Raw genomic sequence first — 14737 nt, 5'->3', positions numbered from 1 at the left:
GAGAGAAGAAAAGACAGAGGTCATGGCAGTTGATAGTTGTCTTTTATTCAACAGAAAATTAAGTTTTTCCCCTTTGGCACTCACAGTTCTTCACTGAAGGCCTATTTGTTTTGTCCGTTCACACTTTTATCTTTTATTTTGTTTTAACTGCACTGAAAAGAGAAGCCCTCCAATTCCGCTGTACTTGGTTAAGGACAATAAAGGATATAAACTGATTTATTCATTCATATTGTTTGTTGTGACGGTCTGTTGAGATTGAAAAATGTTGCAATGTTCCATTTCTGGTCAGGTAAATTAGGGCATTGAATGACATATTTGCAAATTGACCCAAAAATAGTGTTCTGAATACATAAAAAATGAATACAACAGTTATTTACTCGTTGCTTTGGAATTAGATCCCAGGTAAACTGGAAACTAGATAAGTTATTTCTCCAACACATCTGCTTGACCTTGTTTTCCATCAACAGCCCTAACAGCGCTGAAGCCGGGTAGCTCCAAGTTAGTGTCCGGGATGCTGGACGTGAACCACGTTTCCGTAAAACACCGCAAACTGCACTCCCTGTACGCTTTCGATGTTATTCACCAGCACAGCCAGTTTGTCTGTCTTATATGATAGAGAGTTCACATTTCCTATGATTACGGATGGTACCCAAGGCTTATAACAACTCTAGCCGCTTAGCCTTCACATTAGCTCCGGCTCAAACTAAATAATTGATATCCCTTATCTCAGTCTGGTGACTCTTTTGTTTTAAATACGCCAAGGACATCGGCAACATGATAATTGGGGGATATATGCTGGAAGGCTTGCAAATCATTAATCGTGCACCGGCAGTTCAAACTTGGAACGCTTAAAAGAAGAGAAATTAAAATGAAATGACTCAACAGCAGTTTGACTTCAGAAGACAAATACAGTCACAAAAACAAATATTTATTGTCAATAAAAGTATCAAAAATGTTGTGATTTGCTGATGAGACTGCGACACAATCATCCATCATTAAAATTCATACACAAAACCCTTTCTCAATTTTTGTGGAGGATGGAAAATAAATAAAATAAAATAAATTTTTTTGTAAAACTAATCAGTTGAGACGATTGACCGAATGCTACCTGCGGTTATTAGATTTCTCTCCCTTCATAACAAACAATAACAAACCAATAGCATACATTCTTCAAATAATTTTGCCATTTCTTACCACGATAACATTTAATTGATGCAAAATAAAAGAGATGGATAAGTCATTTTTGTTCAACATACATCTTAACACGACAATTGGGTTTTATCGTTTTCGGGTTTGTTGCTTAGGAATATAAGAGAGGACAGAACAGACGACTTCAGCACATGTGATATTTCTTAAAATGATGTTGGTGATCCATTCATTTCAGTAACAAGGTAGCAGTCTAATAAAGACACCAAAAAGATAATTGGAACCCAAAAACAAGGCCCTACTTAACAACTTGGACACATTACAAATGATTACATCCTAAAAATAGAATAAATCAAAGAACTTATGACATCTTAAACAAGTCATGTTAATTTGTTTGGCCCTTAATCACAAAGAGTCTCAAAGGGATGCACAGACCACGGACTATTGCAAACTGCAGACGATTATGATACCATCCCCTGATCTAAAACCTACATAAGGGCAAGGAAAAACTCAAAAACCTCAAATCAACTCCTGTTTATTTGTGATGTTAATAATCACAAGGAGTCTCAAAGGGCTGCACAGACCACAGACTATTGCAAACAACAGACTATTATTACATTATCCCCTAATCTAAAACCTACACGAGGGCACTGTAGTTATATTTTTCACTTAAAAAATGTTTTATTCCTACCACCATTTGTAAATAAGTTAACTTTTACAACTACAGAGCTGATTTTACTGCCTATAGAATTAGAATTGTCTTCATTCTCATTGATAACCACACACTGTAGTGCACATTGTTAGCCACGAGATAAAGGTAAGAGTGAGACAGGTAGGAAGACCCAAGTTTTATGTAACTTCACGCTTTGTGCATGAATAAAACTAGCATGACCAGACCCTAATCATGGAAAAGGTGTCAATCGAAAAGTGAAGGCTAACGACCACATTGGGAATCAATTTAAGAGTCTGTTAGTAAACGTAAGTAATGAGGCGAAACAAACAATAGTCAATTGTTAAACCGCAGTGATTCACATTCGGTTGAAAATAAATCTCGTCACTGGATTTTATACATTCGACTATAAAGGATATTGTACGATCAAATACAAATTACATTTAATGCAAAAGATATTCCATGGGAGGAGCCGGCGCGCGATTGTGCGGAGAGAAGACGGCCAATAAGAAGAAAGCTATAGCTAGTTGCAGACGCACATTGAAAATTGGAGAAGGGTGGGATGTCTTTTGATATGTTTGTAGAAGTGTATAAATGATCCTGGAAAAATCGGGGTCGGAGAATCGTCTCCGGAGGGCACACTTAGATCTACTGTTGTGAATAAACCCGCCCCGTGCGGAATTGCGGGCTGTTTGATTATTTTCCTTTATTCTCTCTCAAAAAACGAGCACGCGTGATTGTTGGGTAAATGTAGTTTGTGTTTGGTTAATAGTCATATAACCAATTTGAACATTTTGGTAAACGTTTGGTCCATTTTTATAGTTAGAAATCCAACATCACTCACTCACGATCATATTTCATCATGATATTCGCATAAAAAGTCATGGTGCTTGCATAACAGGTCAAACATTAGTACATAGTCAATTTATTTAATCACGGTCAGATTTAAAATAAGGAGAGAGATTATCTTGTTAAGTCAACGCCACAAACTGCAACATACGATTACAGGTGTAGATAATGCAATAGTGGAAAATACCGAGGAGATGTGGCCGTAATTACTGTTATTAACCATGATTCCTATGACATAAACTTTAATCATTCAATAAAAGCATACAATCTGCAACAAACGTGCATTTTATAAAAACAATTGAAAAACTGGCACAATAATAAAATAGGCTGAGTTAAGACATGTCACTGACATCCAGAGTACACAAATGTGTTCCTTCAGTGGTAGCTGACATTTCTCGAATGGAAAAACAAACTGAGCTCATATCAAGCAGAAGGATCATTTTTAAATCATATCGTTAAAAATAAATTACAATGGATTCAGACCAGCACACTTATGATTCTGAGCTTTACCCTGAGTTGAGAATCTTTCACCACACACTGAACATGAAAAAGGTTTCTCACCAGTGTGGGTTATTGTGTGACGTTTTAAGTTTGCTGCCTGGCTGAATTTCTGACCACAAACAGAGCAGGCAAAAGGTTTCTCACCGGTGTGGGTTCTTGTGTGACGTTTTAAGTGTTTACTCAGGCTAAATCTCTGACCACAATCTAAGCAGGAATAAGGCTTCTCACCAGTGTGGGTTCTCGTGTGGTCTATCAAGTTTGAATTCACTCTGAACTTATCGCCACAAACTGAGCAGGAATAAGGTTTTTCACCAGTGTGGGTTCTTAAATGTTTTTTTAAGCTCCCTCTCTCTGAGAATCTTTGATCACAAACCGAGCAGACAAATGGTTTTTCACCAGTGTGAGTTCTTGTGTGGTTTTTCAAATATTCTGTTCGGCTGAATTTTTGACCACAGATGAGGCACGCATATGGTTTTTCACCAGTGTGGGTTCTTGTGTGGATTGTTAAGCGTGCTTGATCGCTGAATTTTTCACCACAAACTGAACAGACAAAAGGTTTCTCACCGGTGTGGGTTTTTGTGTGACGTTTTAAGTGTGCTCTCTCGCTGAATTTCTGACAGCAAATAGGGCAGACAAAAGGTTTCTCACCGGTGTGGGTTTTTGTGTGACGTTTTAATTGTTCTCTCTGGCGAAAACTCTGACCACAAACTGAGCAGGAATAAGGTTTTTCTCCAGTGTGGATTAGTGTGTGTCTTTTTAAGCTTACTTGATGGCTGAATTTTTCACCACAAACCGAGCAGGCAAAAGGTTTTTCACCGGTGTGGATTATTGTGTGTCTTTTTAAGCTCCTGTTATCTGTAAATTTTTGACTACAAATTGAGCAGGCAAAAGGTTTTTCACCAGTGTGAATTCTTACATGGACTATTAAAGTCTCTTTCCGTCTGAATTTTTCACCGCAAACAGAGCAGGGAAAGGGTTTTTCACCGGTGTGTACGATGATATGGCGTTTCAAAATTTTCTTGGATGAAAATGTTTTTCCACACTGCGAACATTTGTGGTCTGTGTTTTCACCTTCCGACTCTTTGTCGCCATCATCGTGTGCAGAGTCGGACGTGTCGTCATCATCTGTCGTCTCTGAACTTCTGCTTGGAGACACCGTTTCCTTGTTCTCTTCGTGTTGATCTTCGGAGGTTAAACCGGCCCCAGTCACGGGAAACTCTTTGAAATCCTTCTCGTCTTTCACGTCAACAGGCTCAAAGTCCTCTTCCTTTTCAACATCGACCAACTCTGAATACTCATCCTCCTCCATCTTAACGTGAACAGTCACCAAATCGTCCTCTTCCTCTTTAATGTGGTCAGGTTCCAAATCTTCCTCCTCCTTTTTAATGTCTTTAGGCTCCAAATTCTCTTTTTTATCGCCAGGCAATTTTGTCTCCTGTTGCCAAGGAAGAAGATTCTCTTCACTGACATCTGCAGGACACAAGACACACATGGTTTGGGAAAATCTCTACACTCACACAAAATAATGTATTTTTTACCAGCAGAAGCTTCAAAAACCTTTTCAGTATTTCTGCCCCAAAAGATAAATATCTAATATCTACAAAAAAAAAAGTTTTTATTTTATTTATTTGACTACAAGGGATTTAATACAATACAAATTACATTTGCTGAATGCAGTGGGGATTTTTCACAGGGAAGGCTTGGGGTCAGTGTGGCCTAGACAAGAATGACGTTTACAGAATAAAGAGAATGAGGACAAGGGTTGACGCGGGAAAAGGAGACAAGGTTTCTGATAAGCTTTCTTGTTGCGAGTCCTTCAGACATGGCGGCGTCTTTTGGCGAGGAGGTGGCGACTAGGTGGAAGCCGCGTGAGGAGTCGGCACGCCCCATGGGGGTTGGCCGATGCGCCGACGTGTCAAAAAGACGGAAAAAAAGAGACAGAGGGGGGATCAGATCGGAGAACGGGAGATGGGAGGCTCGACAAGACTAATTAGACTAATTCGACAATAATTCGGCAAAATTCGATGGAATTCACTTAATAGATAATTTAAGAAAATAAATCTGCCCCGTGTGCCTCTCATTCATCTCATCTCATTAGCTGCACCGCTTATCCTCAGTAGGGTCGCGGGGGTGCTGGAGCCCATCCCAGCAATCATCGGGCAGTGGGCAGGGGACACCCTGAACAGGTTTCCAGCCAATCGCTCTTGTCAATATATTTCCCTAAATTAAGAAAAGAGCATGCATTGTTAGGAGAATAAAGTTTGTGATGGTTAATGGAGTCAGATCACTAATCCGAACAATTTGGTAAACGCTACATTTGTAATATCATTTTTTTCCTTAACAATTTGGTGACCCCTCCACGTGACTTAAATGGGGAACAATTTCGGAGACGAGAGACCACAGGAAAAGAATACAGGGTTCGCAACCCTGGGTGCGCATTCGACCCCATCTACGCAGGTAATAAATGAAAACATCACAAATTACAGCCTGTTTCCTCTGGTGTGGCCACACAATATTTCTTATTTAAAGCATACATTGAACACTACTAAATTGTACGGAGGAAAGCGGCGATCATTTGTTTGGATATTGCTTATAAAAAGCAATCGTACGGCTTTGTCATGTGACGACAGTCGAATGGACCAAGCCACAGCCCCGGAGATGAATGTCAGAAGCCACAAGTTGCTGAGTGAAATTAATTGCTGGCAGGAGGATCTGTAAGAAATGATGATGGATGACTCGGTCAAAAATCTAGGTGTTATATTTGATCCTAACCTGTCGTTTCAGTTACATGTGAAAAATATTACTAGAATAGCTTTCTACCACCTCCGTAATATTGCGAAGATTCGTTCAATGCTGTCCCAATCAGATGCAGAGATTTTAATTCATGCGTTTATTACTTCTCGGCTTGATTACTGTAATGTATTGCTTTCTGGTCTCCCGATGTCTAGCATTAAAAGTTTGCAGCTGGTTCAGAATGCGGCAGCTAGACTTTTGACTAAGACTAAAAAGTTTGAGCATATTACACCTGTATTGGCCAACTTGCACTGGCTCCCAGTCCACTTAAGATGTGACTTTAAGGTTCTCTTATTAACATATAAATGTTTGCATGGGCTTGCACCCTCTTATCTCTCCGATTTGATTTCCCCCTATGTTCCTGCACGGAGTCTGCGCTCGGAAAATGCCGGTCTACTTGTGACTCCGAGAGCCAAGAAGTCTGCGGGCTCGAGAGCGTTCTCCATCCGGGCCCCGGTGTTGTGGAACGCCCTGCCTCTGGAGATAAGATCTGCAACCTCAACGGAAGTTTTTAAATTGAGGCTTAAGACACACTTCTATTCCAAAGCATATGATTGATGCCCACCTTGTATTCTGTTTTGTCCTGTCTTTTTCTGAGGCCTGCCTGGCTGATACGAAGGAGAAGGATGATCTGGGATGGGTCAACGGACCGGGGTCTGACCTGCAGCATGTCAACCCCTGCATTTACCAGCTGGCGTCGTCGTTGATGTCATGCTCTTTCCGGACATTTTCAACATTTTACCTAGTGTTTACTATTCTGAATACAGTAATGCTAATTGTAATTCACCCTGTTCAATCCTGGAAGGGGGATTACCACATGTGAGGTCCTTTCTCAAGGTTTCTCTTTTCTCCCCACACTGAGGTTTTTGAGTTTTTCCTTGCCCGCATGCTGGTTTGCTGGTTTAAGATGAGGTAATTGTGTAATTTTGTAACTGTAATCCTGTGCAGTCCTTTGAGACATTTTTGTGATTAAGGGCTATATAAATAAATTTGACTTGACTTGACTTGACTTGGATATTGTGAGGAATGTGTAGATGGCAGTAAGGTTTAAAATTCGGTATTTACTTACTGCTGTTCCGGGAAGGTCTCAGTACCGATTCAGGGACACACGGGATTTAGAGACGGTTTTGGTACCTATCTCGTGTTTTGCTGGGAAGCTAAAATTTGATCAACTTCCTTGGAAATAGTTTGGTACTATTGATGCTATTCGTGGTTGTGATGTGATACGGTGTAAAATTTGGTATTTACGTATCGCGAACAGGAAAGCAAGAAAGAGTTAAACTGATTCCGTGTTTATCCTGGAGTGCAAGGCGGAATCGGGTCCTCATGAACACTACGTCCTTATCAATGACAAAAAAAGACGATTCAATGAAAAATCTCTCATGGTTTATATTTTATTACTGTAATAAACATTTGGGCCTGGGGAGGGATGGGCGCCACCAGGCTGTACTTGCCCAAGTGTGGTTAAGGGATCAAACCAAGAAACCAACCACAGCTTCACCAAAAAATAAGTTTAGCAGCAATAAGAGGGGTTTCTTTTGATTGACTTATTTAGCATCTACTTGATTTAGTTTTGCTGGCACATTTTATTTGGAGAATTGTTTTAACAACAAGCTGTTAAGACACCTTTGAAAATGAAAAGGACAAAGGACTAAAAAGCAATTCTTCTTGAGAAAATGAACAGGCTGCATTGCAATTTTCCGTGTTCAAATAAATTTATAGCTCATGATTACGTCAAGGGAGGTGACTATTTCTTGAAATAGTTGATTTCAAATCATTTGGCTTGAAAAATCCTGATATACAACATCCATTCCCTTCCATAATCTGACATACAATTCTTCCTAGCTTGTAATTACAATATAGAGAAAAATAGAATAGAATATACCTTTATTGTCATTGTTACAAAATGGGTTGAATATATTGTGACAACGAAATTGGACGTGGCACTCCAGTTTCACATTTTACAGTGAGGATAGAAGAGAACAAAGAAGATAAAGGAACAAAGAAGATGTTTGTATTGCCCTTGTTGCAGGCTTTGTTTTTCTCCGGAGGGGGGTGCATGAGGGGGTGAGGGACAGACAGAGATTGTCGGATCCGGCTAGGTGGGTGGAAGGGGGAAGCTCTGAAGGCTTGAGCTGAGACCTGGCCATGGCCTTGGTCCAGCTTTTTCTCCAGTTAGGACATCCCTCCTGCCTTGTGGCTGGCCAAAATTCAGACTGCCCTTGCGAGGCGAGACGTGTACCGGCTCTCGGCTCCGGTCTCCTGGGAGGGGGCGGAACCCCTGTGGTGGAGTGCTCACAGCAACCTTTGATGCGCAAATGAAGCCAACGCCCGGCCTTCCCAACCTCACATTCCAGCAGTATCAGTCAGATAACATATCTATGTGATTGACTTGAAACACAGTATCCCCTTCACATACTTTGATCATTTTCCGACATTGCGAAACGGAATTCTCGTTGAAAACTACATTTGTATGAGTTTATTGGGACATATTTACGCAAACGTCAATGCAGCTAAACACTAGAATAGTCACGACCGTGACTAGTAATACACAAGTAGGCTTTATATAGCGTACTATGAAATGCATGTTTATTGTTGGTGGTTGTTCACTGATCAGTGTTACCAGAGCATCGTGAAGGAGACCCTGGTTTTATTGGATTTCACCGTGTCTACATTTGAATTCAATCTAATATCTGAATCCCTTATCTACTGTTTGCATCATTGCAGTATTTTTGTCATCACGGACTCTTAGCTTCCCCGATGCTGCAGTTCAACTAGCAGAACGCACGCTAAACCGGCCCGACCGAGACGGAAGCTCCGGCAAAAACAGAGGTGGGGGACTATGTGCCGCAATAACAGCATAATCATTGGCACACACTGCTCACCAGATATAGAGTTTCTAGCATTATCATGCAGACCCTTCTATCTACCGAGAGAGCTAACTGTGGTCATTGTGATTGCTGTTTACGTTCCACCGGATGTCAACGTTAGCATAGCGCTAAATCTCCTGCTCGCTGCTATCAATAAACAGCCGCTTGCACACCCCGACGGAGCTCTTATCTTCGCCGGCGACTTTAATCAGGCATGCTTAAGGACTGTACTTCCCAAATTCATTCAATTTTTTGGGGGGGATTGTTTTAATCAACGTGTCATTCAATACGTGGACTGTGCATCAAACATGCGTACAGAGCTTCCCCCTCCCCCCACCTCGCTGGATCCAACCATCTCTGTTTGTCCCTCACCCCCTACCGGAGAAAAACAAAGCCTGCAAAAAGGACTATACAAACATCTTCTTTGTTCCTTTATCTTATTTGTTCTCTTCTATCCTCACTGTAAAATGTGGACCTGGAGAGCAACGTCCAATTTCGTTGTCACAATAAGTTCAACCCATTTTGTAAACAATGACAATAAAGGTATATTCTATTCTATTCATAGTAAGCCAGAATTCAAAACCATTGTATTATCAAATATTTCTTGTGCCCATTTCAATCTTGTACAGCAAATGAATATCAGCTCCAAAAATCCGTTATTCCCCTCTTAATACTAATAAAAAAAAATCCATATCAGCCGATCCTTGGAATAAACGTCACCCAAACATATCAAACAAAGCCAAAGGAAACTTTGAATGAAATTTTATTTAATTAGAGCTCGATTCAACATTTAAGAATGCAAATTTACGGGAAGAAAAATCACTTTCATCGCTTTTCAATGTGAAAGCAAACAATACATTTTGTCCATAAAGATTTTCCCACCAAATCCTACGAGCAGAAGACCATTCAAATTAATCCTATTCGGAAACAATTGGCTGTTTTTAAGTAAATTAATTGGTTTTTTTTATATTTTATTGTCATTCGAATTGTGATACAAAACATCCGGGAAGTGCGTGACCTGGTGGATGCGTGCGGTATTACACTTCTACTCTTGTGAGCTGATTTTCACTGAGTTTTTATCTTGTTCCGCACGAAAGTACATACAGGGGGGAAAGAATGGCGACTAGAACACTAATATTTATAATTTGGCGTTTGTAAGCAGGAAGGTAAATTGGATTTGGTCTCCACGCCAACCTCATGGATTCGCCCCTCGAAGCTGCATCATTGTTATCAAATAGAAACGAAACAAATGTCGTGCAATGGACTCGAGACGCCCAAAATAAGAAAATACAAATACTTTAGAAATGACAGTCACTAACCTGCTATGTTCATCTCAACTGGTAGCTGCTGGCTAACGCTAACTTGGTTTAGCCGTCGATCTTCTCGCTCGTTCTCTTTTTGCACTTCCCGAAGCTCCTCTTTCACATTTCCTTCCCCACTCTCGTACATTTTAATCGCCCTTTAAAGATCACCATGCACTCCTTAAATGCAGTTAAACTGTGCAGACGACTGGAAAGAGACACCACGAGGCCACACATAAAGCCGTAATGCTGAGTCGCTCGCGAATGAAACGGCTCTATGAGCCGACTCCTCTAAGTGATCGACGAGCAAAATGTGACCTGCTCCCCTTCCTATGTTAAGAACCCGATTTAGAATGTTGTCCTGCCTACTTACAAAACGAAATGGCATCATGCGTTCAAGGACTGATGCCAAATCTAAGCATATTATTATATCTTTATGTGCCTCCATTTCCAAGTCAAGTCATGTTTATTTGTTTTGCCCTTAATCACAAAGAGTTTGCACAGATCAAAGAATATTGCAAACTACAGACTATTATGACACCATCCCCTCATCTAAAACATGAGGGCAAATAATACACATATTATCAACATAAAATGTAGGTTATTCATATGCTATAGAGTAGAAGTGATCTGCATTTATGAAATGATCTGCATTTTATATAGCGCTTTTCAAGTCAATGACTTCCCGAAGCGCTTTACAATGTGCTCCACATTTCCCAATAGCGGCCTTGCAGCCATGTAAGGCGCTAACCTGCTTATTGGGGGTATTAGGGGTTCAGTGTCTTACCCAAGGACACTTCGACATGTAACACGGACGAGCCGGGATTCGAACTGGGATCCCTTGATCCCAAGACGAGCGCTCTACCTCCTGAGCTATTGCCGCCCCTGTGTTTTAAGCATAGATTGAAACATTTCCACTGAGGTTGCAGAACGAACCTCAGGGGGAAGAGCATTCCATAGCACCAAGGCCCCCAATGGAAAACACTGTTGGATTTCTTCTTGGCTCTTGTGATCTCTGGTAGACTAACATTTCCAGAGCGAAGGCTCCGGACCGGAACATAGGGGGACATTAAATCTGAAAGATATGAGGGAGCAAGTCCACGCTTGATTTTGTATACGACCAACAGAACCTTAAAATCACATCTTAAGCTAACAGGGAGCCGATGCAGGTTAGCTCAAATCGGGGTCATGTGGTCAAACTTTCTTGTCTAAGTTAAAAGCCTTGCTGCAGCATTTTGTACCAGCTGAAGGCTCTTGATTTTGGACTTCGGGAGACCGGAGAGTAGGGCATTACAGTCATCCAGACAGGAGGTAACAAACACATGAAACGGTAGGTTTGACACAGATCTATAATTACATAAACTAATCAAAGCAAATGACTTATCAGATCACTGTGTAAAAAGGAAAATGCTTTCATTCCATACTTCTTTTTTGGGAGGAAGAAATATGTTCAATTGATTGACCAGAAAAAAGAGTTTTTGTTACGCAAAGGCTATTTATTATCAAACAAAGTAATATAAATTTCATTGAAAATAATCCACAGGATTTACCCCGCCAAGGTGCATATTGCAAAAAGGATTAAAAGCGATTGATGTAAAATGTACATTTTGTTCCGCTGACCCTGAAACTGTTACTCGTTTTTCTCATCTGAAATCCGTCATTTGATAGCTAATTAGATTGCCAATCCTACTATTCTGGAAAGGTATTATACTTAGAATATAAGACTCAGAGTGGCACGGTTGTCATGGCGCCCAATTAGCCCCGCCCGTGTGGCGCCAGCTGCAGCTTGTTGACAGATAGGCTCCCTGTCAGTATTTAAACTCTGTCCTGTCAGTCCCCTTTTTTCGGTCCGTCTGCGAATCTCTGTTTTTACACGGCAAGCCCTTTTTCGCCTGCCCTGTTTTTTGCTCCTGTTTGTCCCCTGTTACGATCGTTTTTTATCTCAACCTGGTCTGTTCTCCCGTCCCAAATAACCATCCGTTTTTCATCTCGACCACGTCCACTCTCCTGCCTTTCGACTTGTTTCTGATCCCCATCAAGTTTTTTGCTCCTTTATCCCTGACCTGTTTTTTTTTTCGTTCCCGACACCGCCATCGCTCGCCACGGAAGTCCCACTTCCGCGTTCAGAGCGACCTGCTCTCCGCAACCACCGGATCGTGTGTGCACTCCTTTCCCTTCTTCCCAATAAAACTGTGAGAAATGTTACGCGATTGGGTCCTGACACAGAGATGCATAAGTTATAGCCAAAATAAACTTTCGTTGTCGATTTTATTATCATCATTGCCAAATTCTGAATTCACAAATGCAAATTTACTGGTTGACAAATCTCTTTCATTGCCTTCCAACTTGAAGTAAAACAATACATTCTATCCCTAAAGATTTACAACAACCAGAAGGCCAATAAAACGAATCATTTTTGCAAACATTTTGGTGTAGCGTGTCGTTTTAAAGAGAAGTTTTGGATTCCTCCTAGTTCATGAAAATACCCACAGAACACGTGAAGCTTCTTTGAGAGCGACAACCGTCAACACCCATTCATTGACCGACACAACACCCAACTCTACTCGCACTCTCGCACCAACTATCGCGACACTCGGCGCCCTAATTACGTCATAAAGACGCACATTCTATCTGTAAGGCTTTACCACAACTAGAAGGCCTTAAAAACCGATAATATTTACAAACATTTTGGTATTTATATGTAACTAATCTTTTGGCATGTTTTGTTTTATTTCCTGGTATTTTTGTTTGTTGCAGTTTGATTGCAGTGTTAACGTAACATTGCTGCAAGATTTTTTTTTAAAGCATTTTTAAAAAGGATTCGCTGACGCCTGTTTATGACGTCATCAAACAAAGACGTTTGTTTTCCTCACATGGCTTCGGAACGTCAACTTTTGTGAACATGTGGGATATAAGTGCCAAAGAAAAGTATGATGAAGTAGTTTGTAGAAGGAAAAAAGAATTAAGTGGATGATGCATTGAAGGAATCTCAATATAATACAAGTCACTTTTACTCTCTAATGTTTCGATACTTTTTAGAAATAGAGTGCTTCGAAGTCCTAAGATTACCCACAATGCATTGCTGGCGGCCATTTTGGGAGTCCACAAAGCTTTTCACTTCATTGTTATTGTTCTTCGAACCAGTTAGATTCTACATTGTAATGCCGAATACGTGCGTTATTGTTGGCTGTTGTAGCCGAGGGGAAAAGGGTGGGAAGGGCTTCTTTAGACTTCCGAAGTGTGTTTACGATCAGGGGATTGAAGCTCAGGAGAAAAGTGAACGGCGAAGACGAATGTGGCTGGCAGCTATCAACCGGTCGAATTTGCCTAAGCTTGACTGTGTTCGTGTTTGTTCTGACCACTTTCTGACAGGTAAATTGAATTATTTATGATGTAGAAATACATTTTAAAAAGGTTATGGGACATGTGTACTTCATGTACATCTGTCGACACCATTCAAGTATGGCTAGGTTAAATACTGTAGGTGTTGCTTCTTGAGTAACATTTCTGAAAAAATATTCTTAAAAGATCTAGATGTTGATCTACTGTTGTTGTAAAATTGTTTAAAAAGTGTAAAATAATATTCTAACCATCTGTGACCCATGAGTATGTATAAGCACACTAAAAGTATGTCAAATTGTTTATAACATAAGATTTTTAACTTAATAATTATCAATTTCCTTACAGGCAAACCACATCCTTGGGATGAGACTGATCCGGACTGGGCACCGAACAAGAATTTAGGCTACGTTCCACGAACCACTTCACCTTCAAAATCTGGACAGCGACACAAGAGACTTAAATCAAGAAAAGAAACAGTAAAGAAGACTGAGGCTGCAAAAAGTCTATCGGATAAAAGTAAGAGTGTGTCCTCATAAGGCAGAGGCCATTTTCGGTCTCTTCTAGGCATGACCCTTTACCTGCACGAACATTCTCATCCTTCATGCAATGTAGACATTTTATTTCAATACACCCCATGCCACAACAGTCACAGCTAACAAAGCCATCTGGCGATGCTCCGAGATGAGGATACTTGGCGTTCAGAACCAGCCCTGACTTGGAAATTTCAAAATTAGTATGGCCCATTTCAGTTGCATCCTTGTATTTCTCCCTCGCCACATCTTTGTTCTTGCACCCATACTGTACTGTTTCATTTGTAAATTTGTAGTCTGTGGGATAACAAATTTGTTTCAGAAGGCTGAGAGATGGGTTATCTGCTGGGGTATTGCATGCTGCCTTGATTCTAGATGCAGTTATTCTTCCGGTCCTAAATCGATGCCTTAGCTTGTTGGAGGCCTGTTCTCTTGTTGCCACTTCCACATTCTTAGCTTCCTCCTCCGACACAGTGACTTTGTCTTTTAGAGGTAAACAATGTCCTCGGATGTCCTCCAAAGTCATCATTTGGCAATCTTCTTCGTACAATTCGCTTAACATAAGTTGGAACTTGGGCTGTAGAGATTGCGGCTTGTAGTTGGAAGTGTACTTCACATCTACTGAGAGACATGCAGGCTTATCTGGGAGTATCGCTTTAAAGAAAGTGTCATATCTTGACTCTGGTATATTTGGTATTTTCTGGGGTGTCTTACATTCCTGTGCTACAACTGTTC

At 40.7% G+C, this 14737-nt stretch overlaps 1 protein-coding gene across 1 annotated transcript; it reads right to left on the bottom strand.

The window, feature by feature from the left end:
• Positions 1–2721: 2721 nt before the first annotated feature.
• On the bottom strand, positions 2722–10411 carry LOC148366612 (uncharacterized). Its single transcript, XM_088333416.1, has 2 exons — positions 10149–10411; positions 2722–4636 (listed from the first exon to the last, which is right to left on the bottom strand). The coding sequence occupies exons 1-2, from the start codon at positions 10276–10278 to the stop codon at positions 3132–3134; spliced, it is 1635 nt and encodes a 544-aa protein (XP_088189542.1). The 5' UTR covers positions 10279–10411; the 3' UTR covers positions 2722–3131.
• Between the last annotated feature and the right edge of the window lie 4326 nt (positions 10412–14737).

This window comes from Urocampus carinirostris, chromosome 4, assembly GCF_059441175.1.
Source record: "Urocampus carinirostris isolate Australia breed hairy pipefish chromosome 4, RoL_Ucar_1.0, whole genome shotgun sequence".
Lineage (NCBI taxonomy): Eukaryota > Metazoa > Chordata > Actinopteri > Syngnathiformes > Syngnathidae > Urocampus > Urocampus carinirostris.
This window is presented reverse-complemented; position numbering and strand designations above follow the sequence as displayed.

Excerpts from the sequence above, each read along its gene's own strand:
- LOC148366612 (XM_088333416.1), bottom strand. The coding sequence starts at position 10,278 with ATGTACGAGAGTGGGGAAGGAAATGTGAAAGAGGAGCTTCGGGAAGTG. Across the intron at positions 4,637-10,148 it reads AGTTGAGATGAACATAGCAG|ATGTCAGTGAAGAGAATCTT; the intron begins GTTAGTGACTGT and ends TGTGTCCTGCAG.